Here is a 23,652-nt window from a genome sequence, read left to right as displayed (position 1 = left end):
TTCCAAGTTAGTTTCAGATACGAAACTAAAGTCTTGAATAAGGCATTTGTAAACAAAAATGGCTGCGCCCATGATAAGGTTCTCAGCTGAAGGACTTTCTTGTAAAATGTGCGCATTGAGGTCGTTTTGTTCTGCCTTTACATCTAAAAAATATCGGAATACGTCACAGAAGCAGACTCTTAGGAAACAGAGGGTTGACGTCGTTAGCCCATCACGTTTCTTTCGAACTGCATCAGGTAAAATATTTGAAGCGTTTCGTAATGACCGCACGCTGACAGAGTAACACACCTTTACAAGTGCCTGTGGTTTCATCTATCACAGAATCCATGTCTTAGTACTTTTAAAAACAGAATTTTTAATTCTTTGCTTCATCCACGCTCAACTGTCACCACATTTGGTAACAATCAATCTGGTTTTTGAACCTTAAAACCTTCTGAAAACTGCACTTGTCTGACATAAAACATAAATAAATAAGTAAATAAATAAATAAATAAAAATAATTATTACTATTTTAAAAAATTGAATTAAATCGATATAACTCCGAATAGACCATAAGTCCAAATTAAGGTTTGCTTGTGAAACAGAATCTTACATAAAACATAAATAAATAAGTAAATAAAACAGAATCTTACATTAAAAAAATAAATAAATAAGTAAAGAAATAAATAAATATTATTATTATTATTTCAAAAAATTGAATTAAATTGATAACTCCGAATAGACCATAACCGAATAGACCATAAGTCCAAATTAAGGTTTGCTTGTGAAACAGAATCTCAAAAAATAACCATGAAAACCCTATTAAAACAGAAGCTAACTTTGGAACAACATCAAACTGAGTAAACCTACCTGGGCTACATCCTCTAGTTCATTTGTAAATCTGATGTTTGGATACCCTGAGTCAGGTCTTGAGGCCTGTCTATACCAAATATATGATGGAAACACCTGATTGCCGTTGGAGGACTTGGGGAAAGTCTCAGTGACAAACTGTCAGTATTAAACATGAGCTTGTAGTTGCCCAATAGATTTTCAACTCTCAAATTGAAATATAGTGAAATACACATGGGATTTGTCACAAAGTATAAGGGTTGGGCATGAACACATAGTTTAAATTTCTGTTTGAGGATTTCTCTCAAGTAGGGTAATATATATATACTTGGTATGAAATTGGCAAAGTGAAAAAATTGGCCCAGCAGCATACATACTTATAACAGTAAAGTATATATGTATATGTTGTGAGTTTACAGAACATATGATAAAACCAAATGAATGTAGATTACTTAAGGATTAAAAATGGGAAAAAATTGAAAAAAATGGGACAAGTTGAACTGTCTAAATTAACCACTAATCTGAATGTAATTGTGAAGTATTTATCAGTGAAAGATAGACATTAAGTATCAGATTCTGATTTTAAGCTTCTTGGTATCCTCTACATATTATATATTCTTACATATTACACAGGTCCCCTGCTACATGGAGAGTATGAATGGGAGGACCCAAAGTCTGAAGATGAAGTGTGAGTATGACAGTTTTGAATATATCTGTTTATTTAGTATGCACCTTATAAATTGCATGTCATATAGTAACATTATGCACAGAATTGATAATTTACCTTACAGGGTCAATATTGTGGTGATAGACAAGAAAGGAAATAGGAATCCCATCAGAGGCAAAATTGGTGATAATTGTCTATACCTTGCTAAAAGATACAACATGGAAATTGAAGGTTAGTTTTCCATATTAACTTTTTATCTTGTGAGATTGTCCAATTTACTAAGTGCACCAGTACAGACTATCTCTAAAGTATACCACTAAATGTGAGAAGGGTCTTATTGGTTTTTTGTAGGTGCTTGTGAAGCTTCCCTAGCCTGCAGCACATGTCATGTTTATGTGCATGAAGATTATTTAGATATTTTACCAGAACCAGATGAAAAGTAAGTTTTAAAGTGTATTATTTCATTACTCTCACATAAGATTTTTAAATTAAGTTCTTTGGTAATGTGTACTTAAAATACCAAGCAACAGGAAACTTGTTTTTGAGTTTGTCTTTGTCAGTGTAAACAATGTTTATGTTTCAGGGAGGATGACATGCTGGACATGGCACCTTTTTTAAAAGAAAATTCAAGATTAGGTAAAAGATATCCATGTGATTTCAATGTATTAACAATCATTTATGAAAGAATTAACTCTTAGTATTTTATAACAGTAAATTTTGTATTTATTTTCCAGCAAACATTGATCAGTATGTTTATTTATCTTTGGCATTTTGAATCATGTAATGTCATAACATTAAAAAACATGCTGTTCAACCAGCCAGTTGATGTTTAATTTTGATCATAAAAAAGAATGCATTTTTTTTTTCAAATAAAGCATGTGTGTTTTATGCAGTTTACATGCAAGAGGAACCTCACAAAGTTTTAATTTACTTTTACAGGTTGCCAAATTATATTAACTAAAGAAATGGAAGGAATGGAATTGACTCTTCCATCAGCAACTAGAAACTTCTATGTAGATGGTCATGTTCCTCAACCTCACTAGCAGTTCCGGAAAATAGCATCAAAAGTCTTTGTGACATTAAGAGTGTTTCAGTTGGATAAATTTGTCAAAAAACGTTAATTTTTTTGTTTAATGGCATTTAAAAATTCTTTCATCACTGCTTGAGTGGGTAAATAATGCCAATCAATAGGTCTTTCTGTTATCAAGGCTCAGGTATCATTGGTTACTTATGTTGCTTCATTTACTATACAAACAATTATAGTTTTAATGTATAAGTAAGGTGTGCACAAAAATGTATTATACAAGCATTAAAATTAATAATTGTGATAGTTTGTTGATCTTAGAAACATTATACTCTAGACATCAGTTTAGTAAAAAAAAAAAAAAAGAAGGCACAGAATACAAGAGATCTGATTTATAACTCTGTTGCTTTTGCAACCTTGTTCCAGTGGACTCTTCAAAAAGGGAGATCAACTTGTCAATTTACGGGTCTCATGACTTTTCACAGTGTGCTTTCATATAGAAAGAGTTCACAGAGATTCTGATAAAATGTTTTTTTTATTTCATCATTTGTAAAAATTCAGAAAAATGAAGTAAATATTTTATTGTCAAATTGAATCTTCTCTGCATTTTATTAAAATCAAATCATGTGTTTCTCAATAAAAAGTATCTTTAAAAATATCACAGTAAAATCTGAACATGACAGACGTCCCCATGTAGAATTTCAGCAGGAGCTTAGAGTGCATTCCCAGAGATTTAGATCAATCCATCTGGATCGACCTAACTCCCTGGGGGTTCACGCTAAATTGCTGTTAGCCAAGTGCGCATGACAGTTAATTACCCCCTTACAGCTTTTAGTAGGCGGGACAGACATTTAAGCTGGTTAAGCTGACACCAATCTAGTGAGACTCCCCAGGGGGATAGATCGATCTAAATATCTATGGGAATGGGGTCTTAGTCAACAAGTAGCATTGTCTTAACATTACTGATGCAGTATTTTCTTACTTATTGCATTTTGATGCAAAGTATTTTTTCCCACAGTCTTCAGTTGGGTATAAAACAGCAAACCCAATTATTTCATATCCTGCATAACCTAGTATCTAAGTCACATGCATGTAGTACTACTCACTTTTCTTGAAAATGAATAACTACAGAGTTGGGACCCATTCACATAGACTCACTGGTTGACATGGATTGACCTAACTCTGCAGGGATTCTTGATGAGAGCAATTAGCTACACAGATTAACAATCCTCCTGGTGACACCGATGGCATGTCTATGGGAATGGGGTCTGATTCACTTATGCCTGGTGGAAGATATATAAGCACAGCAAATAGTGACTGTATGGGCCATGGCTGTCTTATGGGGGGGGTCCATCTATCTACATTATTTCAATTATTATCACAGAGCTTCTTCATCCAACTTCATAGTCCATGCCACTAAGTCGTCTACCTCATGCTCCCAAGCCTCTCCTATGGGGTTCTCCCCAGTCACTGCCATGGGAGGGTCTAAATGTCTAGGGCTCTTTGGGGAAAACTGCCCATGGTGATTTGTTGATACTTGACTTACTCGTCCTGTTGCACTTCTGGGAAAACTGGGACTAGTAGAACCTGAAAGTTACAGAGAAGTGAGATGAAGATGTTCTTAGCATTATCTGCATTATTTTCAAATGTGAAACATTAATGAAATGGTCTTAGAAATGCAATTCAAGCATAATAGAAGCAAATTTATTTGTCCTTTAGAAGCTAGTACAATGATGATATCCTTACCAGGAGGTGGAGTCCTTCTTGGAAGGTAAATTTTTCTCATTTTATTTAATTGCGCTAATTTCTTTGCTTTTTCCTCTTCTTCACTTTGTTTTTTCTTAAACTTCCCATAAGTGAGCATACTGTGTCTGAAATAAAAGAATACATCTGTGTGAAAAGCATGTTTTTAATAGGTCTTCAAATCCTCACTATTGATACTACAAGTCCATCCCCAGTAATTCAATAATCGTACTTTTTAAGAATGAGATTTAACTGAAACATTTTAATTTCCTATTGTAATTGAATGACAAATGTATATTAATTATTATGAAGCTTACTCGTCAAGCTGTCTTTTCATCTGTTCTTCCAGTTCTTGAAGTGTCAGACCATAATGAATGTTTTGAAGTTTTGGGTTTTCTTGGAGAGCTTCCAATACTAGAAATGAGAAAAAATAATTATTAAATAATTTACCAAGTTGACTCAGAGTACTTCAGTCCATTGCTGTTTCTTTGATTTTAAACACTAGTTCTCAGTTCAGATAGCATGGTGTAAAAATCAGTATGTTTTACTTCTTTTAAGTAAAGAAGAACCTTACATGGATTTTTTTCTTCAAAATTGTTCTTTGAAGTTGCTATTCCAGTCCATGTTGTAAGATAATCATCAAATGATATCCTTGCTGCTTTCCGTAGGGAAATGGACTGGCTGCCCGTCTGTGGATTGGTGTCATTGACCTCTGTTGGACCAAACCTCACTCTGGTGTCCTGATCCAGGTGTGGACTAAGACCAGCTACAAATAAATACAACCATCTTGGTTTTATTGTATCAAAGAAGTTTGTACTAAGCAATTTCAGCAATTTATGAGAATTTTCCTTGATTGTTTCATCAATATATCCAAGACATTTTTTAATTAAGTGCAAATTTATGTTTTCGTACAAAATCTAACTGGCAAGTGGTATTACTACCCATAGCTTTTTAAAAACACTGCCAGCAAGTAAGGGGCACTCCAGACCTGTAGTTGATTTCCAAGACACTTTATACAAAATCAGAATACTAAAATCTGTAAGCAGCAAAACCAAGTTAGCTATCTTTCTCATGTTCTGCACTAACCATCCACTCTCTGGCTAGCAGCCACACAGTCCTGCACCATCTGTCTGTAGGAGTGTGGGGAGGTTATGAGCATATCAGCAGCATCCAAATTGACTGCATTTTCTATGACTGGATTGCACAGCAATAACTGAGGGAAAATTGAGCAAAATGCAAAAATTATCTTTAAAATATCAACAGTGTACACAATTGAGAAAAATACTGCATGAAGTCAGAGATTTCTAAAGTTATGTTAAAAGGTGATTTGATTTACATATGTTTGCAGTGATACCTAATAATTTTGAAATGATAAAAATAATATAAGTCAATAAAGTAGAAAATAATTTGTGACACTTGACTGTACATTCTTCCACTTTAATATGCCTTTATTACCTGAATATTCATGAGTATGTAACCTATGGTGTAGGTGTCCTTCCATAATGTATAGTCATCCAGGAAATCTATGCAAGGTCTGCCAGTAATCACATCAACTGAAACCAATTATGTGTTGTATGCCAATGAATTGACCAAAATAGTGGACAATTTTTTTTTCAAATCACTGATGTACAAAGGAAGATCTTTCAGTCTAAAAACCTTCCCAAGAAAAGTTGTAAATTTTTGAGTATATCATATATAACTTTGACTTCACTTACTGGAAAAAAGATTTTTTGTATCCAATGCAACCAATGTAAACACTTGGTTTCACTAAACCAGTGAATTAAATGTAATTTTTTAGAACCAGATGTAAGATATAACATATTTACACATCTAAGAAACAATATAAAACATGCTTCAAGATGTTTGTGACTTACCATTAGGATGGAAGGGTATAGTGTGAAAGCACACCTCTGGTGGTCTCACATTATAGTGCTCATCAAATCGAATGTACAATCTGAATATTCCACCTACAAAACCATTAATTAATCAAGATGACATACACTGTCAAATATAAAAACCACTAACCTGTAGTAGACATATCATTTTGCACAAGTCATAAAAAACTAAAAATAAGAAAATATTAAAATAGATTTTTTATAAGAGCCCATCTTTGCATTGAAACATACCTTCCCATGCTGTTCCCTTCAGACCTTTAACTTTAGCAGTGCACTCAAATATGTTTTCATCTGTCAGTGGATAAGCTTCAATACCCTACAAAAGAAAGATTTTATTTTGTTGCTAGGTAAATAATGAACTAGTCAGAATATACAGAGTCCTAAGTTTTCTTATATTGCTTCTTACTGTAGGGATCAATGACTTATTGGGTTCTTAATATACTTGATTCTACTTGGATCTAGCAAAATGATCAAACTATGACCATTTTTTTTTCACTGACAAGAAGAAAAATGGGTATAATAATAATAATAATAATAATAATAATAATAATAATAATAATAGTATTTATAAAGAAAAAACAATGAATGCACTTCAAATGCATCTCAGTGCTGTGAACAATGTAAACTAAATAAATGAGTAAGAACAGTAATAAATACTAATATAAGTACAAAGAACTAAAATATTCTAAATATCATAACAATATTAAAATGCAGTCTTGCTACACAGCGATTAATATATTACTGAAATAAACAATGAGCTTTTTTCAATCATTACTCATCACTGATGTTACATGGCATATGTATCATTACCCATAGGTCATCCTTTTGTATCTTCTGAAGATCTCTCTCAATCAGCAAATGAGGCCTGGAGAACATCTACAATAGAGACAAAAGCAATTGAATGATAGTGCTGCAGTTACACATCCTATAATAGTTTCTGGCTCTGTTGCTCTCTTTCACATTTACTCAAAATACTGATCACGGGATAGTCAGATATTAAGATAAGGTGAGTGATATGCTTCAAACTTTGCTTTGGATGGGAAAATAGGTGCATATATTTTATACAGATAATTTTAATTAGAAGCTGTTGTAACAGTGATTGATGGATTTTCTGAAAAATTGGCTTAAAAGAGGCCAACATCAAATGCCTTGTTATCAGTGTGGGGCACATTAAAGGAAAACTCATATAGGTGGTGCACAACAAACGAACAGAATATATCATTTTCATCTTAACTTTACCAATATATATCAGACACTGGCACAAAAATGTATATTAAAAATGTGTACAGGAGTGCTAGGGATGGTTATCAACTATACTTCGACAATACACTGACAAAGGTATTCAATGAAAAAAATCAATTTGCCCACACATAAATAAAAGTGAAGAAAAAGATGTCAACCCCCCCCCCCCATCCCCTCTCTTTCTCTCACCACAGACCAGCCTAAAATTGAAGGTAAATCTCCAACAGCTTTGCAACTGACTAACTGATTCCAGCCACTTTACAGTGAAACAATCAATAAGGACCTCTTTTTTACATGCAGCAAGGCAAAAACTATCACAGACTGAAATCACCTTCACAAATCTACTGCTAGCCCACAATCCGTTGCTTAGTTCAGAGCGGAATACTGAGTTATAACATTCCATAACTTAAGATTCAGTTCATTATAATCTACAGCGATTATACTGTTTCTCGGTTTCTCTGCAATGCAGCGGCGGGTGCGCATCGATTCTATCTAACACAAGTTGAAGAATCTCAATGGACATTTAGATCAGTTATTAGTGTATACTGATATATTTAAGCTCTATAAGTTTTGTTATTTTCACCCACCTTTCCCGTATTTTATAAAAAGAGTTTTAAATGATGCATTCTGATTTTCGACTAGTCTTCCATTTTAGTTTGCCTTCACAACGCATATGTGCGCATGCTCAGCTCATTTTAAGTGTTTCCTGTGTAGGTGTGAACGGTCACGGATGGAGAGGAATATGGATGGCGGGAATATCTGATAGGAAATAAATCATGCAAATATAAGTGGAGGCCTGTTATATGATAACGTAATTAATAACTCTGCGCTATTGAAATCCAATAATACCATTATTATGTTTTTTAAATTTTATATATTATTATTTTATAGTAGGCCTATCTGTTGAGCCAAATGCAAGGAGGAAAAGTCGTCAAAAGCTAAATTGCAATAAAAACATAAAAATAGGTCTAAAGACAAAAAAGATGGCAATCAGAAATTAAAATTCATTATTTTTCTTTTAAAAGCGATGAATTTTGGTATATCAAAATAAAAAAAAACATGTCAAACAAATCAAATTGATAAGAATTAACTTAATAAGCCTAAAAGAAGATGATTCATCGTTAGATCTTATATGATTTTCATTTCTCCAGTTAGATGAAAGAGTTCAAAATGGCGACATTCTCTAACTGAAATTATACACACGTTCACGTTTTTTGTTTACTTGAAATTCAATGGTATCGAGGGGTGGGGTATTCAAAATGAAGCGACATTTATGTTTAGGGCTAGCGTTTAGGGACTTGAATGTGTTATACATAAAACTAAATACTTCGCTAGTTGTGAAAAAATTGAAATGTGAGATCACCCAGGGAGCCTTATTATGTAGCGAGATTAGGTGGGGATTATTAAAAGGATCGTGAACTAAAAAACATATTTGCATAGATTGCTCAGAGAAATCGAAGTTAAACTATAACAATAATGAAAAGGTAGGCCTAGCTAGCAAAAGCACGATCAAAAATCTTTTAGGAATAATTTTGTGTTAGACACAAGCAAATTTGCTTTAGAGCATGCGATCTTTCTTTATTACAGCTTTTATTTTGTACTCAAACAAGTTTAAAAGTTTTTTTTTCAACTGGGAATTATTGGTTGTAAATATATAAAGAACATGATAATACAACCGTCAAATGATGTGACATTTTAGACTGCATGTTGTAATTCAACAGTCACCAAAACACAGGTCATAAATCTAATGATTTCATAAAAAACAGCTGAATTTCACTTTATGTAATATTTTTCCTGCGTCGTTGTCGTATCATAGCCTGAAGTCAACATACCAGTACATTACAACCTCAAAATAACACATCAAATTTCTCAGTCATTGCTTAATAATATTGATGGACCATCATTCCGTCCAGATCCGAACTCAAACATTTCCCATAGGTAATATGGTTTTCTTTGAGATGCTTAAGATAAAAAAGCAGTTTGGAGCCGTGTTTGGCAATTAAATTAACTTGTTTATGAAAATTTGCATTCAAGCATGTCACCTACAGTGCACCTTACAGACGCGTAGTATATCTTTAACATTTTATTAGACGATTTAAAACTGAAAATACAGCTGCCCTCTAAGAAAGGTGTATTTGGATGTATTACTGCTTACCTAGACAGGTCTATTTTACTTTTTTTCAGAATGCTTTGGGGTCATCTCTGAACCTCTCCGCATTGTTACTGTCTGATAGTCACGCGGTTTTAGAATGACAATTCGAAAATTCTGTTATTTACGGTAAATTTCAAAATTAAAAAAAAATGTGTCGCATTATATTACCTGTGGAGAGTAACGATAAGGGGACGTAAACAGATATGTAACTTTTGTGTCAATACAATGTCGTGAACTTGTTTTGTTTTATTACTTGTGATCGAAATTAAATATAGGAATCATATGTTTTTTGCTGCTATTAACAATCAAGATAATTGAAAAAAAAAAAAAAAAACAATTGCTACATACTGTGACATATGCTGAACGACACTAGGTCAATTTCTCCACGGTCAGTTCGGTAATGATGACTGTCAACGACCTTTTTCACTTTAGTAGTCTTAGGCTTCATTCCCAATGAAACTGCCGTTCTACGTAGATTGATCCAACTCCGCGGGGACTCGCTGAATGCAGCCAGATTAACATGCTTCCTCCTGGCGTTGAGTAGAATAAAGAAAACCTGGTGATAATACGAGTACGTTGGAAACAAGAGGAGGCGTGTTAATATGTTAGTCTGATTGCATTCAGCGAGAGTTCCCGCGGAGTTGGATCGATATACGTAGAACGATATATTTATTGGGAATGAGCCCTTAGTACTTATGTTCACGGCTGATGGAAATGATCGAAGGGGCACGAAAGAAGCATCTGGAACAAAGTTATGTAAGAAAGTGACAAGACGCGTTAAATAGTGCGTAACTGACTAAATTGGGCCTGCGAAGACCTATAAAGGCGTTAGTCACCGCATCAGCTCACAAGTGCGCGAAGTTTGAAAAACCGATTTGGCATCAGTGATTGTATCAGAGATATTGTAGTAAATATGGTGTATGCAATTAAAATAACCGGGAATTCCTTCTTAAGTGACGACACAAATGGTTCACAAACAAGTGCACAAGACAATCAAAGCAACAACGGAGGGTTTTCCAACGTATTCGCCAACGATTCAAGAACGGTTGGAAACTTGAACTCCAGCACTAGTCCTTCAAGTCATCGTGCCTCGGGGATATTTTATGGAAACTTTATTTATCTCCCATGGCTCAATCAAAGGTAATGTTTTTTATTTCATTAAGATATGCATCGATTTTTATCTTTATTTTTATATATAATGAGTTAAAATCCCCAGGGTATTTACTACAGTGTTACAGACGCAATTGACCGGTTTGCGGCGGTCACAACTCGATTTTAAAGAGAAACAATTAGTAGGCAAATGCATTACGAATAACTTGCTCTTTGTTAAATTGCGCCAATTGATTATGTTCACAACAAAAATGCTCTAAGTGAATCAACATAACACATCTCTTAGATGCAGATTTTCGAAATGTACCCAGAGGTAGTTGTGAAAGGTTCCATGAAATATTTTGCTTATAAGTTATACACAGACATTTCAGGAATAAAGATTCATTGTTTTCTGATAAAAGCTACTTATCATGTAGATAGCACCATTAACAATATTGCTATAAACAAAACATTCAGATTTTCTAAAGAGTTTATTGAATGAATTTTTAGGGAAATGCATAGTTATGTGCATAATTCAAACCACTTTACTTTGATATTTTTGATAGCGAGTTATTTTTTCTAATACTTATCTATGATTTTGCATCAAATCAAAGTTACCTCTACAAAATGCTTTTTTCCTGCTAAAGATTCAGTGCTCTAACCTGTCCTGTTTTTGCACATTTTCTAACACTTCTAATGATATAATTTAGTTCTAAATGTCTGGACAGAAATTTTGATAGTTGTCTTTCTGCATATTTGAGAAGGAAAATATCAATGTCAGATACTTGTATTTGAGTGATTTGTATAGTTTTCGGGTCTTAAATTGGGAAAGATGAATAGCTTGCAAAATATATAGACATAGAAAATATGGGACACTTTGAAATACTTATAGCATACCTTTAGGTAATACTATTAAATTTCAGCAGTTCTAGCTGGTCAAATATAAGTATTCCTGAACCTGTGCGCCAAGTTGTTGCCCCAAAAGACCTGCATTTGGTCAGTAACAACAAACATGGTTTGGGTACCCAGCACCAGTCACAGCCTTCTTCACATCTATCTTATGAAGTGGTGCTGAAAAGGAACCAGAACGAGGTGAGGACTGGAAGCTGGACACCCTTGACTGAGCCTTTCAGTAGTCACTTGCAGTTTGACCATATTTCAAACAGGGGGTCTGATGCTGAAAAAATTGAAGACATATCAGAGCCAGAGGATATGTGTCACAAGGAAAAAAGGGTTCAGAACAAGACACCAAGAAAACCTATGAAACCTCAGAGGAGTGCTGAAAGGACTAACCCAGATTTCAGAGGAATAACGTTCAGTCTGAAAACAGAGTTTAAAGAAGGCTTGGTCCAACTCAAAATAGACTCCGATTTCAGGTGGGCTTTAGATTTTGGGCATTTTTTATTTTTTAGTATTGCAAAATAATATTACAATACCTTTTTTCACCAGGCAGTATGATACTAATGCTTCATAAAGATCGATTTAAGAATTTATTGTCAAGAGCACTATAAGATATAATGCCAATAAGATAAATTGATACAAATTGTACTTTTTCAGCCCATGCAAAACAAATCGTAGGAAATTAAGGCCCAAAGCTGAGGTGTTTTCTTTCCACCATAACAGCAGTGGAAGCCGTGAGTCAGCTACAGATTCCGAATCTGATGAACCTCGGGGCAAATATACCAGAATTCCATACCAGTGTTATACACATCACTCTGGTGAGTGTTTTTTAGTTCATTTTCTGTTGATTGGTTGCCAGTATGATTTATGTTGACTTTTTATGTACCATTTATATTTTGTTTATTAATTATGTGTCATATTAAAATTATATCCAGATCCTTGTTTACAGATAAGTTGATTTTACTTGGCATTTGTTTTGTGAATTAGTTGTTTCATGCCAAATAAGGAAGAAAGTTTGTGAACACTATTTTTCCGGACTATCTTGCATTGATATTTATAGGTAAACAGTGTGCTTCCTGCAACACGAGGAAAACTCCACTGTGGAGAGATGCAGAAGATGGAACACCCCTTTGTAATGCATGTGGTATAAGGTAATCTGTGCAAATGAGAATGATGTCTTTGTTGCACGTCTTTTGCTGTTAAGGTTTTTTTTTTTAATATGAATTGGTAAAGTTATGTTAAGCTAATTTATTACAACAAGTATATGAAACATTTGGCACACCTTTTAATTGTTAAGTGTAGTACTATTTTGATGCAAGTTGAAACGTCACTCACTTATCTGTATGGATGTTAAATTAATTTTAAAAATATTTCATTTTTTTAAATATTATTCCTTTTTTTCTACTGTAGATACAAAAAGTACAGATTGCGTTGCAGTTTCTGTTGGCACATCCCTCGTAAAGGAAGTAAGGCTTACCCGCGCTGTGCTCGGTGTGGAGAGATGCTGCGTTTAAATGTGATGAAAAAGCTGTTCTAAGCACTGCTGTTTTAGCAAGTATTGGTGCACTGATTCTTAAAGAGGAACCATCATAAATAATATGTCTTATGTAATCTTGTCTTAAAATTTAGGATAACTTTAAAAGAGATGAGCTGCATTTTACATTTTATGTGGTTTTAAGGAAACGTTTAATGAGAGGGTGGTATGTGTGAAGAGGTCTTGGTGGATTCCTTTCAACCTAAAAAATGGTACATCACAAGGTTTAATGAGACGTGCTCCATTAAATTTCAATTATTGCCCAAAATTATATACCAAATTCTATTGTTTGTTTGTTTGTTTGTATATCCATGTCATTTTGAGGATGTTTGTGTAAAATGCTGCCAGAAAAAAAGACAAATTGAGATTCGTATTTAGTGCAAAGTTAAGCTACATGTTACAAATTGGAAGATATTGTTTGATAATGACATTTTTGATATTTGTGAAAAAGATGTTATTTAACATTAATTATAAATCTTGATAGAAGTATGCTGGCATACTATTTGTGAAATAATCTTACTTTGGCCTTTTAAATCTGCAAAAAGGAGAGGACTCCTGAACTATGGTAGCTAGATTTTTTAAAAGGTGCTTATAAAAATGTTTAAAGAGAGGGTCTTGCTAAAGAAAAAAGGCTACACTTAGAAAAAAAACTATTGTCTTTGGTAACTTGCACTCCCTCTCTTTCTCCATCTTAATTTTGATTATATGATGAATATCTTATAACAGTATGAATCAATCATTTAAAAAATAATGTCTTAAATTCATTTTTGTTGAGTATTATGTGAAAATTAACATTTATTTTATGTCATAGTGTCTCTGTTGATTAAATCTGTCTAGTTTGTCTATTGTGAGTAGTTTGTATTTTAATGTTTACTTTCGATGAAACGTAACACATAACTTGTTAATTAAAAAGGATTGTTCTGACTCGTTAAAAATTTAATCCTTACCTTAACAGTCTATTATTTTAATGGGTTTCTGCTGATAAGAGAAATTTTGATAAATTTCAATTGCAAGATATGCCATATATGATCTTCTTGGAGTTTGTAAATTTGGACAACTATTTTTCATTTAAAAAGTGAAAACTTGGTTTGGTTGCATTTCAGGCAAATGTGATTTTTGTTTATGAAATGTAAAGAATTTGTGGAGATGTAATGTTTAACACATGCCTTCAGAACATTTTTGAAATGGCTGATAGCTTGCATAGCTTTACAGACCCTTGTTATTTGTCCATGAAAATCTTGTCAAATTTTGTTGAAATTTGTTGATGGGAAAATGATTATCATCTTTTTTTACTAACATTCCTTACTTTCTACTAACAATTTATGTAGATTTAGTCCTGTTAAACAGTAGAGTAGATGAGTTGTTAAACATAAATTCTTGTTGGAGTTTAGTTTTGAATAATGACAAATGATTACCAAAGCATATTCATAATTGTGCTGCCAAACTGTCATATTTTTAAAAAAAGAAATAGTAGTTTTCATTTGAATTTATTACGTTGCTTAACTCTGTGGCTTTTTCCTCCAAAACTGTTATTTAGAATATATGCGTATATTTGGTTGTAAAGAATTTTTTTTTTTTTCGGTTTAACATTTAAGGATATGCTTTGATAATTATGCCTCCTATTAGCAGTGGGCAATTTATACATGTAAATAATTTGTTTTGATCAAGAGAAGATATATTTTTAGTTATTTTTAGTTACATTTATACTTTTAAGTTTGAAAAGTCTCAAGATGAGATTTCATTTAAGATATACATTGGTTTCTAGTTAAGTTATATTCTTAGTTTTTATTTCACTGTTGACTTTAAAAAGTTTAAAGTATTAAAGGTTACTATAATAGTAGTGTCAGCTAATTTAACAGTGGTGCTTTTTTTTGTAAAGACCAGTTAAGAAGCCTTTGCATATTGTACAATGCACAATTCATAGTTGAATAATGTGCAAAAATGCTGCAATGCACATAAAGTGAAGATGTAGTGGTAGTATATAGTCTTGTTTGAATAGTTTGACGTTTCAGATTATCATTCATTGCTTCAGTATATATTGCCATATTGCTGGCCCCATCACTGTTTACAGCATAGTTTTTTATGTGGATGACATTCAAGCATCTGGAGCTCGTATCAACCAGTTGGTCTTATGACCAAAGTCCTTTGATAAAGGGTTAAAACATCCTGCCTCATTCCCTGTTTAATCTCTTTAAATTTGAAAAACCACTTTTTTTTTATCAATTTTGCTCAATTTCCAATATTTCTAAAGATGGAGAATCTTTCATTTTCAAATTTCTTGGTTCAGATATGCAAGGCTTAAAAGTGGGTGCAGTTATCAAGTATACAAGGTTTTTTAGTATTCAGACTGAGAAAGGTCATCTGTACATTTGTCAGCTTCAGCTGGCTTGGTCCATCTTATCTTGCCTGCATCAATAAATACCTTGGCAAAAACTTTATAGGCAGGTATTTTTATGATGCAATTATTGCATCTCATTATACCTCTTTATAATATTGGCAGTTCTGATGCTACTTTCACTTTCAAGTTGTACTTCTCACTTAAATTTGAAATAAAGTTTGATTCATATTTACTCGAATTATTATTATTATTATTTTTATTTCTCTGGGAAACGCTCTTTCTTGATGCATATCGAATGTGTTATAAAATCCCCTCATTCTTCAAGCGTCCAAGTGGCAATTCAAGATGGCACTTGCTAAACTTACAAAATCAAATGTACTTCGATAAGCAAAGGAAATTTGTCATTACAAAATGGATAAGTATCGTCTTCCATCGAAAATGACTGAGAAATATAGAATTTTGAGAAACTACATCAATTTCGATATATTTATGTGAAAATGTCAATGTTTATCTGAATTGCACACCACGTAGTGTAGCAAAAAGTTGGTTTTGCATTTCCATGGTTTAAAGAACTGTGGGTGAGAAAGCAGGGAACACCCTCAATAATCCCCTCATTGGCCTGCCTTTATTTAAGAAATTGATTATAATCAAATAAGTGTCAAACGAAGAGTATGTTTGATATAAGACAATCTGTCATTTTATTACCTAACAGACAATAAAGCTATGGAACAATATCCAGAATAAATCTAATCTACTGCTTGCCATGCTACAAAGACTGGATTCAGAAGCCTGTGTGAGGGAAGCCTCAGACAAAAAATTGGAACAAAGCTGGAGCTCCTCTGTAAAATGCACCTTTTTTGTTAACAAGTTTACAACAGACAATGAAATAAAACCTTTAGAATTGGCATTAGAGTTTAATAATGGGCACAATACATTTACCTGAATTGATAATTTCCTCAATAATTTTCAACAAATACTTTACTGGCAACAATGTAATAAATCTGTAACAAAAAGCTAACATTCAAGGTGAAAGAAGATAAATTCATGATTGAAAGTTAGCCTTTGGCTTAGAAATGAAACAATTTATCATGGAATTTTAAAAATCCACACATGAAAACTACCATAAAGTAGTTTATTGTCAGTAAATATGTAGAATTAAATTGAACCATTCATTTAATAACCACAGAACAAGTTAAAACTTGATAACCATTGTAAAATTAATATCATTTCAAAGTAATGTTGGGTAAAACAGACAGACAACATGGAAGTAATAATTCTTCTGAAATTGCAAAAATACACTTGCATTTGTCAAGATCCATTTTCATTTCCTATCAACATTATTACTAAAAAATGAAGCCATAATTGCAGTATAAACATCTAATGACTTGTCTCTGAGCCCGACCTCTGGGCTCTTTCAAGGGTTATTCTATCTCAGTAAAACATGAGTAACTAGTCATTTACACAAGCAAGCAAAGTGACTACAGACAGAAGCACAAAATTAACAATTTGTATGAATAATTATATTTACAAAAAATGGACCTTTCAAGGTCACCTCTGATAATGAGAAATTCTGTAGACCATCTTTCACTGGTTCTATCACACTTCTTTGGGAATACATCCATGTTGTCAGTAATATACAGGGAGCAATACAAAATTGCAAACTTTGGTACGCACTTGGGTATTAAGAGACCAAATATATACACATCACTTACAACACAAATGCAAGTTATACACTACTTGCATATTATAGAAATAGAGGCCTTATATTTCTGATTGTCTTGGCTCTGTTATAAACATGCTGTCTTTAATCATTTCATTCCGGGCGTTTATGGAATTATTGACATGCACTGGGCTTTGGACGTTGTGTTGCTGGTTGGTTGGCACTTTATTTTGCATGTTGGGTTTGTAGTTACTGGACGATGATCTTGAACTATGGCTTGATGACTTATGACTGGCTACAGAGCCGGGTGGAGAGGGCTTTTTATACATAGCAGGGTGATGAACAAATCCTGGGGGTGGCGGTGCCTGCCCAGTCTGTGCATATCCCTGAGATGGGACATTACTATATGGAGTTGAGTAATAGCCTACAGGGGGAGGGGGGATGGGTGGGAACCCTGGGGGTGGCTGGTTCCCCCCAGTCATCCTCCCTGAACTCCCTGTGAGTCCTGTAGTGGTAGTGTTATTACTGGGCCCTGTGCTGCTATGGTGACTCTGCTGACTGCGGCCACTGCTATGCTGCGTACTACTCGAGTGTCCAGAATGGCTCTGAGCCAGGTTATGTTGTGGGAACTGGGTTGCAATCAGCTCCCCACGCCACTGCCTTAGACGCATGTGAATTTCATTGAATGTGGGCCTCCTGGCTGGCATTTCATGCCAACACTCTACCATCAGGGTGTATACCCTACTGGGGCAGCCATCAGGGCATGGTAATATCTGACGGCCTCGGATCATTTCTATCACTTCTTGATTCGTATAGCCATAGTAAGGCTGGAGTCCATAGCTGAATATCTCCCACAGTAACACTCCATAGGACCACACATCACTCTCTACTGTGAACTTCCCATAAAGAATGGACTCAGGTGCCATCCAGCGCACTGGAAGGAGGGCCTTGCTCTGCAAGCGATAATAATCAGATGAGTACACGTCTCTTGAAAGACCAAAGTCTGAAATTTTTACAGTTAAATTGTCTCCAACCAGAACATTTCTAGCTGCAAGGTCTCTGTGGACAAAATGGTGGCTGCAGAGGAACTCCATCCCTGCTGCTATTTGAACTGATATGTACAACATGTCTGAGGTGTCAAGATGGCGCGGTACAAGGCCATCCTCATTCATACCCACATCTGAATGTGGTGAATGACGTATTAAGAACTCGTGTAAGTCTCCATGTGGCATGTATTCAAACAGCATACACCATGGCTGGTCTTTCATACAAACTCCAATCAGACACACAATATTCAAGTGTCTCATGTCAGACATCAATTCAACTTCGCGACGAAAATCGCTAGCTATTTTTTGTGAAGCATTTTCCTTTAATGTTTTTACAGCAATTGTACCAACTGTGTTATCTCCATATAATCCAATCACTTCTGCTTTGTAAACTTTTCCAAATGCCCCTTCTCCAAGTTCCTGAACAAAGCGAATTGCAGATCGTGGAAACTCTTTTGCTTTGACAGGATTCTTAATGATTAGAGCAGTCATCTCCATGTCTTGGTTTGGTTGTTCTGGAGATTTTGCGGCTTCTGGTGGAGTTTGCCTGTTGCGTCTCTGTCTGGAGCACAGGCATATCACAGTAATGATCAGGGCCAAAATGAGAGGGATGGCCACACTGGGCAGGACGATAATCAGAATCTCTTTGAGGTTTGAGCTGTTTTTTGATGCATCAGATGTCACTTGGTTTATTGTCTTCACTAGGTCAGCTAGAAGTACAAAAAGCTATGATTTAAAAATTAACAAAATTAAATCAAATTTACTAATTTTTCTCTTTGTGAAAGTTTGCTAATAACCACAAGTTTGGGTAAAAAGTTGGTAATTTAAATACTGCTACAAATTTTAAGTTACAGATTATTTATTTAAATTCATGAACCAAGTAGACTGCAAGCCAAGTTCTTTAGTATCTGTCTTAATAATACACACCTTTTCTTATTGAATACATGCTTCTAATACTCTCCATCAAATCAAACTAACAATATCCTTAATATATAAATGTGCATAGCCAATAAAACTTACGACACTTTGGTATATCACAAAGTTCTGTGGGCACCATTTTATCCATTGTGAAACACCAAGGTGCTTCCTTGCGTCCTCCTGGGTTGCGGCAGTAATTGTGTCCTCCTGTTATAAATACAGGGACATATTTTACAAATGACATTTCTTTAAGGCATATAACTGGGCAATATTCATAATCTGACCCACTTGCGTATCTTCACTAACACTGTCTCTCTCTCTCTTTCTCTCTGTTAGAGGATCTAGAATTCTAGGATCACCAACTTAAAATTTCTTACTTCTTTTAGTATTGAAAAGTCTCACTAGTGACATCATCAATCTTTGAGAGCCTATGATCAATAATTCTGTTGGTGCCAATACATTTCAGACTGTGTAAAGTGAGTTATTTAATGGCATAAAGAAAAAAGAAATAATAAGGTAAAATTTAACTGCAGAGCTCCTGTAGCTGTAGCTGTCTATACGTACCCTGTAGCAGTGGGAACTGGCCAAGTGACAGAGTAACAAGGTGGGGGCTATTTGAGGTCCACTTCTGGCACTTGAGTCCTGACTTTGTGTAGCTCACTGTCCCCTGGTATGACATGCCTGTCCCATTATAACAGGAGTGACCTACACAGAGAGAAGAGAGAAAGGTAGGGATGTTAATGTCCTACATTGAGAAAGTGTACAAACAGAATGTTGTGCATATATGACTTATTACTTAACATAACTCTGCCCAGGCAAAAAAAAATGAAATTTCAATCCAAATTTTAGAGGAGTCATATAAATATCATACCATGGCTTCCTGTGTCTACTTTCACTTGTCCTTTAGGTAGACCAATGCTGACACAATTAGCAGCCTGTGGCGTTCCTTTGGCTGGCAAATCCTCACACCTGGGTAATAAACTGTTACCTGAAAAGACAATAATGTGAAATGCATGTAAAGCACAATTGATCAAAATGCCCTAGGCATTCAATATTTAATTTCAGTAGATATTAAGAACAAGAAACATTTATTAGTATCAGATAGTTTTATCCCAGATATTCTAACATTGCCTTTAAATGTTTAAATCTTATTATAATTTTTTTTTTAAGACAAAAATATCCATAAACACATATCAGTCTTTTCAACTTTCTCATATGTTCAAATCTGTAAGTCAGAGGTCTGTTTAGTAAAAACGAGGTTCAGTTTTAAATTACCACAAGACAACTAAAATCATTTGTGGAAAATTTCAATGCCTGAGCCACAGTGGGGTCTCTGGGTAATACCACTCTCCAAAAACACAGACACTACACTGCTGGTGAGAAATGTCTGTCTAGAACTAGTTTAAGGACCAAAATGGTTTTAACCTATGTCTGAATTAAAATTAAGATACATTTCCGTCTACATACCAATCACTGGCTGCGTCTTAGCCAGCACGTACTCAGTCTTGCACATATCAGTCATGAGAATGTTACACTCCTCCTGACAAATCTGTCGTGGCTGTGGCTCCACACCACTGTTGTCACACAGAGGGAAGTTAAAGTGACACAGCATGGGAATGGCGTACTCCTCACACCTCTCTGACATCTCCGTCGTCTGCTCTATCACTGTGATGGCAGCTTGAAAAAGGAGATGAAGATTTTAGTTTTAGAAAGCACTTATTATTCAAATATATAATACTATACTCTCTGACCCCCTTTTTAATTTTTTTTTTCAAATATTTTTCTATTATGGTTTACATGACTTACAAACAGATCTATAGATTTTGAGAATTCACTGTATTAAGGATTTTGCGTTGTTTTCAACTAGCTTTGTGCTGTTTATCAGTTAAGTTTCAAGTGAACAGTCGGAAATTATTAACTAAATCATATATATTCAATTTAACTCTTTCTTTCAAGTATTTCATACAATTAAAATATAAAAATATTCCCCAGTCAAAACCTTTTCCTTGTTTTGTAGCTTCAGTATCATAAACATTAAACAGAGGAAATTTTTTTTTAAATGCTAAACTACACTTGAAAACTTAGATGCCATTAATCCAATAATGCCATTTTTTTCACCAAAATCAAGACATATTAAAACCTTCGCACAGAGATTTGTATAGTTCTCTCCAGGATGTCTGTGAAGATCTTTGAGATATTCTCTGCAGACTAACCTAACAGCTGATTCTCCACTCGGCCCTGCATGAAGTTGTCTAGGACATAAATACTTTTATTGGCAACAAATCTAGAGCACGACACTCCTCTGTATGGTTGGCAGAAACCATTGCCTGGCTGGCTATCTCTGGAAGTAGAGAAAAAAGAAGATACAGGCTCAAATAGTTTGTAAAGTTACATGCAGAAGGCCACACACATACACACACTGATAAAGAAGTTATATTTATTTCCATTGCCAAAAACCAGGCAGCTGCAATCAAACAGGACATAAAAGACTTCTCTTTCAAGACAAAATACAGATATTCTCATCCCAATATTACCAAGAACACAGAGATCTCATAAATGATTTTTATTACAACCAGATGGCAATTTTTGCTTTGGTAAAGAAAGTCAAAGAAGAATAATGGACAGCAAAGAGTTTTTTAACATCATCTTACTATGTAAGCCTAACAAGATAAAAGTCTTTGGTTCCAATATGGCCAAAACAACAGAAGGACTAGTCTCAAGCCATGTATATCTAAAAGATCCCAACCACAAGCCCCCAGAGGGAGCTAAGGTTGCGCTCACTGAGAGTAAAAACTCAAAAAATAATCCAATGGCTGTGTGTTCACCAGTTAGTCAGTCTACTACATTACATACCTTGTCCCTGGTGGTCTGTAGTTGAAATTAGGGAAAGCTGCAGTACCGAATGGATCAAAGCCAGGTGGTCGTATGGGGGTCTCCTCATCTGGCGGACCACTCGGGAAAGGATCCACCTCTACTGTCCTAGGAGTGTAATTAGGAGGACGACCTGCAAATCAAGACCATAACTCAATACAAATATGGGCAATGACGAAGTATGAAAAATATATGAGAATAATACTGATATATTTGTTTGGGGAAGCATACAATTTTTTTCAACATATTGCCAGCAGTACAATTAATAATCTGGCTTATTGGATCAAGTACTATATTTGTCGAAGCAGGTCTTTATATGAAAACAACAGTTTTTTTTCATGGAGTATTCTAAACCAACAATCCACGCCCATCATTCTTTGTAACATTAACACAAAGTGCATGGATAACATTTAAGTATGTGAAAAGGAGGCAATGCAACATTTACAATATACATGAAGTCTATAGCATTATTATTGATCCCATGTAGTAATACAACCCTTGAGGTTTCCTGTGGTTATTATAGACTTATATTTATATACCAACTTCACACAGTCAATTACTTCGAATTCTGAGAATCATGTCATTATACACTGGAATGAAAACAAATCTCTGTCTACTTACCGGGTTTTACTAGCAGCATTCCACTGGCTCTTTCTCTACCAAACACATTGGTTGCTTCACAGGAGTAGACACCAGAATCAGATTCTTGAACACTGTTTATACGTAACCTGTAATATTGCATAAATGATTACAGCACAACTCATTAAACCATCAGTAGAACTAAACAGTAAAACTAAAATTGTAATTAATTTAAATAAACTAGAAAGACTTCATTTTACATTTCAAGCTGAGTGTACCATTAAAATCTTCTACTGAAACACCATCAATTAGGACTGAGACCAAGTTTTAATGAGATATCAAACGCCCTGCTCCTTAGAGTGCAACTTTAGCAGAGAAACATACAATACCTTGATCCCCAAAAAGTATCTTTGGCATTCAGTCTGCTGTGTCTGCTCTCTTGTATTGTTACATTATCCTTGAACCAGGTGTAGCGTGGGACTGGAGAGCCGGAGATTTCACAGCGTAATCTCACATTTTCTCCGGTGAATTTGGTAAGGTTTTCCATTGGACGATCCACTCTTACGAACCCATCTGAAAAGGAAAATTGAGGCTTATTTGTAATTTTTTTAACCAGTGCACAACTAAAAACATACACCTCAAGGGTTATGCTAATGGGGAAGAGAAACAAAATGTTGACAAAGGTCTCAGGAAACAAAGAGCTTCTTGATAAATCTTAAGTGTATGCAACCAGATGGTACAATGTTTTAACAGTTAAAACCAAAGGCATAAAGGCATTTTTGTCTTGGAAGGCATTATCACCAAAATTCACCCCACCCCCTTTAAAAAAAAACCAAACACGCTGAATTGTTCATTTTTCATCTTCTCTTTTAATAATTTGTAAAGCATCCATGGGTCATTAAACCTGGACCATCAAAGTGGAGAACTAAAACATGATTTATCTTCTTTTATCTCCTTGGACTAAGATAACGAGAGTTTAAATGGCAGTGGATCAATTTTTATCAATAATTTATTCATTGATGTGTTTTTATTTTCTACTTCATATCAATCATTCATTAAACCTTACAAAAAAAAAAAGGAAACATGATTTCACACCATCCTACTGGAAAGCACTCCTGCATGCACAATGCTTTTAAGGTCTGGTTACCTAATAGTGAAGTTTAAAC

At 34.5% G+C, this 23,652-nt stretch overlaps 4 protein-coding genes across 9 annotated transcripts in view; 2 read left to right on the top strand and 2 right to left on the bottom strand.

Moving 5' to 3' along the window:
* The first annotated feature begins 16 nt into the window (after positions 1 to 16).
* LOC106151869 (adrenodoxin-like protein 1, mitochondrial) lies at positions 17 to 3,114 on the top strand. The gene is made up of 6 exons (XM_013525297.2): positions 17 to 236; positions 1,462 to 1,516; positions 1,620 to 1,726; positions 1,847 to 1,934; positions 2,079 to 2,131; positions 2,435 to 3,114. Exons 1-6 carry the CDS (start codon positions 59 to 61, stop codon positions 2,536 to 2,538), a joined length of 585 nt encoding a protein of 194 aa, XP_013380751.2. The 5' UTR covers positions 17 to 58; the 3' UTR covers positions 2,539 to 3,114.
* On the bottom strand, positions 3,086 to 9,977 carry LOC106151868 (ubiquitin-conjugating enzyme E2 U). Of its 2 annotated transcripts, none has more exons than XM_013525295.2 (10): positions 9,900 to 9,977; positions 6,968 to 7,033; positions 6,389 to 6,473; positions 6,137 to 6,229; positions 5,718 to 5,815; positions 5,349 to 5,475; positions 4,837 to 5,028; positions 4,580 to 4,676; positions 4,266 to 4,390; positions 3,086 to 4,106 (listed from the first exon to the last, which is right to left on the bottom strand). In XM_013525295.2, the coding sequence occupies exons 2-10, from the start codon at positions 7,031 to 7,033 to the stop codon at positions 3,898 to 3,900; spliced, it is 1,092 nt and encodes a 363-aa protein (XP_013380749.2). In that variant the 5' UTR covers positions 9,900 to 9,977; the 3' UTR covers positions 3,086 to 3,897. The 2 variants fall into 2 exon arrangements, with proteins under 2 accessions (XP_013380749.2, XP_013380748.2); XM_013525294.3 differs by lacking the exon at positions 9,900 to 9,977 and adding an exon at positions 7,987 to 8,150.
* Positions 9,978 to 10,370: 393 nt separating this feature from the next.
* On the top strand, positions 10,371 to 15,650 carry LOC106151859 (uncharacterized). Of its 2 annotated transcripts, none has more exons than XM_013525282.2 (5): positions 10,371 to 10,691; positions 11,567 to 12,016; positions 12,198 to 12,358; positions 12,601 to 12,691; positions 12,951 to 15,650. In XM_013525282.2, the coding sequence occupies exons 1-5, from the start codon at positions 10,465 to 10,467 to the stop codon at positions 13,075 to 13,077; spliced, it is 1,056 nt and encodes a 351-aa protein (XP_013380736.2). In that variant the 5' UTR covers positions 10,371 to 10,464; the 3' UTR covers positions 13,078 to 15,650. The 2 variants fall into 2 exon arrangements, with proteins under 2 accessions (XP_013380736.2, XP_013380735.2); XM_013525281.2 differs by having other exon boundaries at positions 10,372 to 10,691; positions 11,564 to 12,016.
* Positions 15,651 to 16,082: 432 nt separating this feature from the next.
* The window catches only part of LOC106151866 (inactive tyrosine-protein kinase transmembrane receptor ROR1), a 58,342-nt gene continuing 50,772 nt past the window's right edge, over positions 16,083 to 23,652 (bottom strand). For all 4 annotated transcript variants that reach the window (XM_013525292.3, XM_087009434.1, XM_087009431.1 and 1 more), the window contains 9 exons: positions 22,876 to 23,059; positions 22,529 to 22,635; positions 21,890 to 22,040; positions 21,250 to 21,377; positions 20,504 to 20,713; positions 19,908 to 20,024; positions 19,601 to 19,741; positions 19,139 to 19,243; positions 16,083 to 18,828 (listed from right to left, as the gene is read on the bottom strand). In XM_013525292.3, coding sequence (XP_013380746.2) covers positions 17,174 to 18,828; positions 19,139 to 19,243; positions 19,601 to 19,741; positions 19,908 to 20,024; positions 20,504 to 20,713; positions 21,250 to 21,377; positions 21,890 to 22,040; positions 22,529 to 22,635; positions 22,876 to 23,059 — 2,798 coding nt within the window. In that variant the 3' untranslated portion in view covers positions 16,083 to 17,173. The remainder of the gene's footprint in view (positions 18,829 to 19,138; positions 19,244 to 19,600; positions 19,742 to 19,907; positions 20,025 to 20,503; positions 20,714 to 21,249; positions 21,378 to 21,889; positions 22,041 to 22,528; positions 22,636 to 22,875; positions 23,060 to 23,652) is intronic.

Source organism: Lingula anatina, chromosome 1 (genome assembly GCF_051362555.1).
Source record: "Lingula anatina isolate TDL-2025a chromosome 1, LinAna3.0, whole genome shotgun sequence".
Lineage (NCBI taxonomy): Eukaryota > Metazoa > Brachiopoda > Lingulata > Lingulida > Lingulidae > Lingula > Lingula anatina.
Note: the sequence above shows the minus strand (reverse complement) of the source record. Positions and strands in the feature narration are given on the sequence as shown.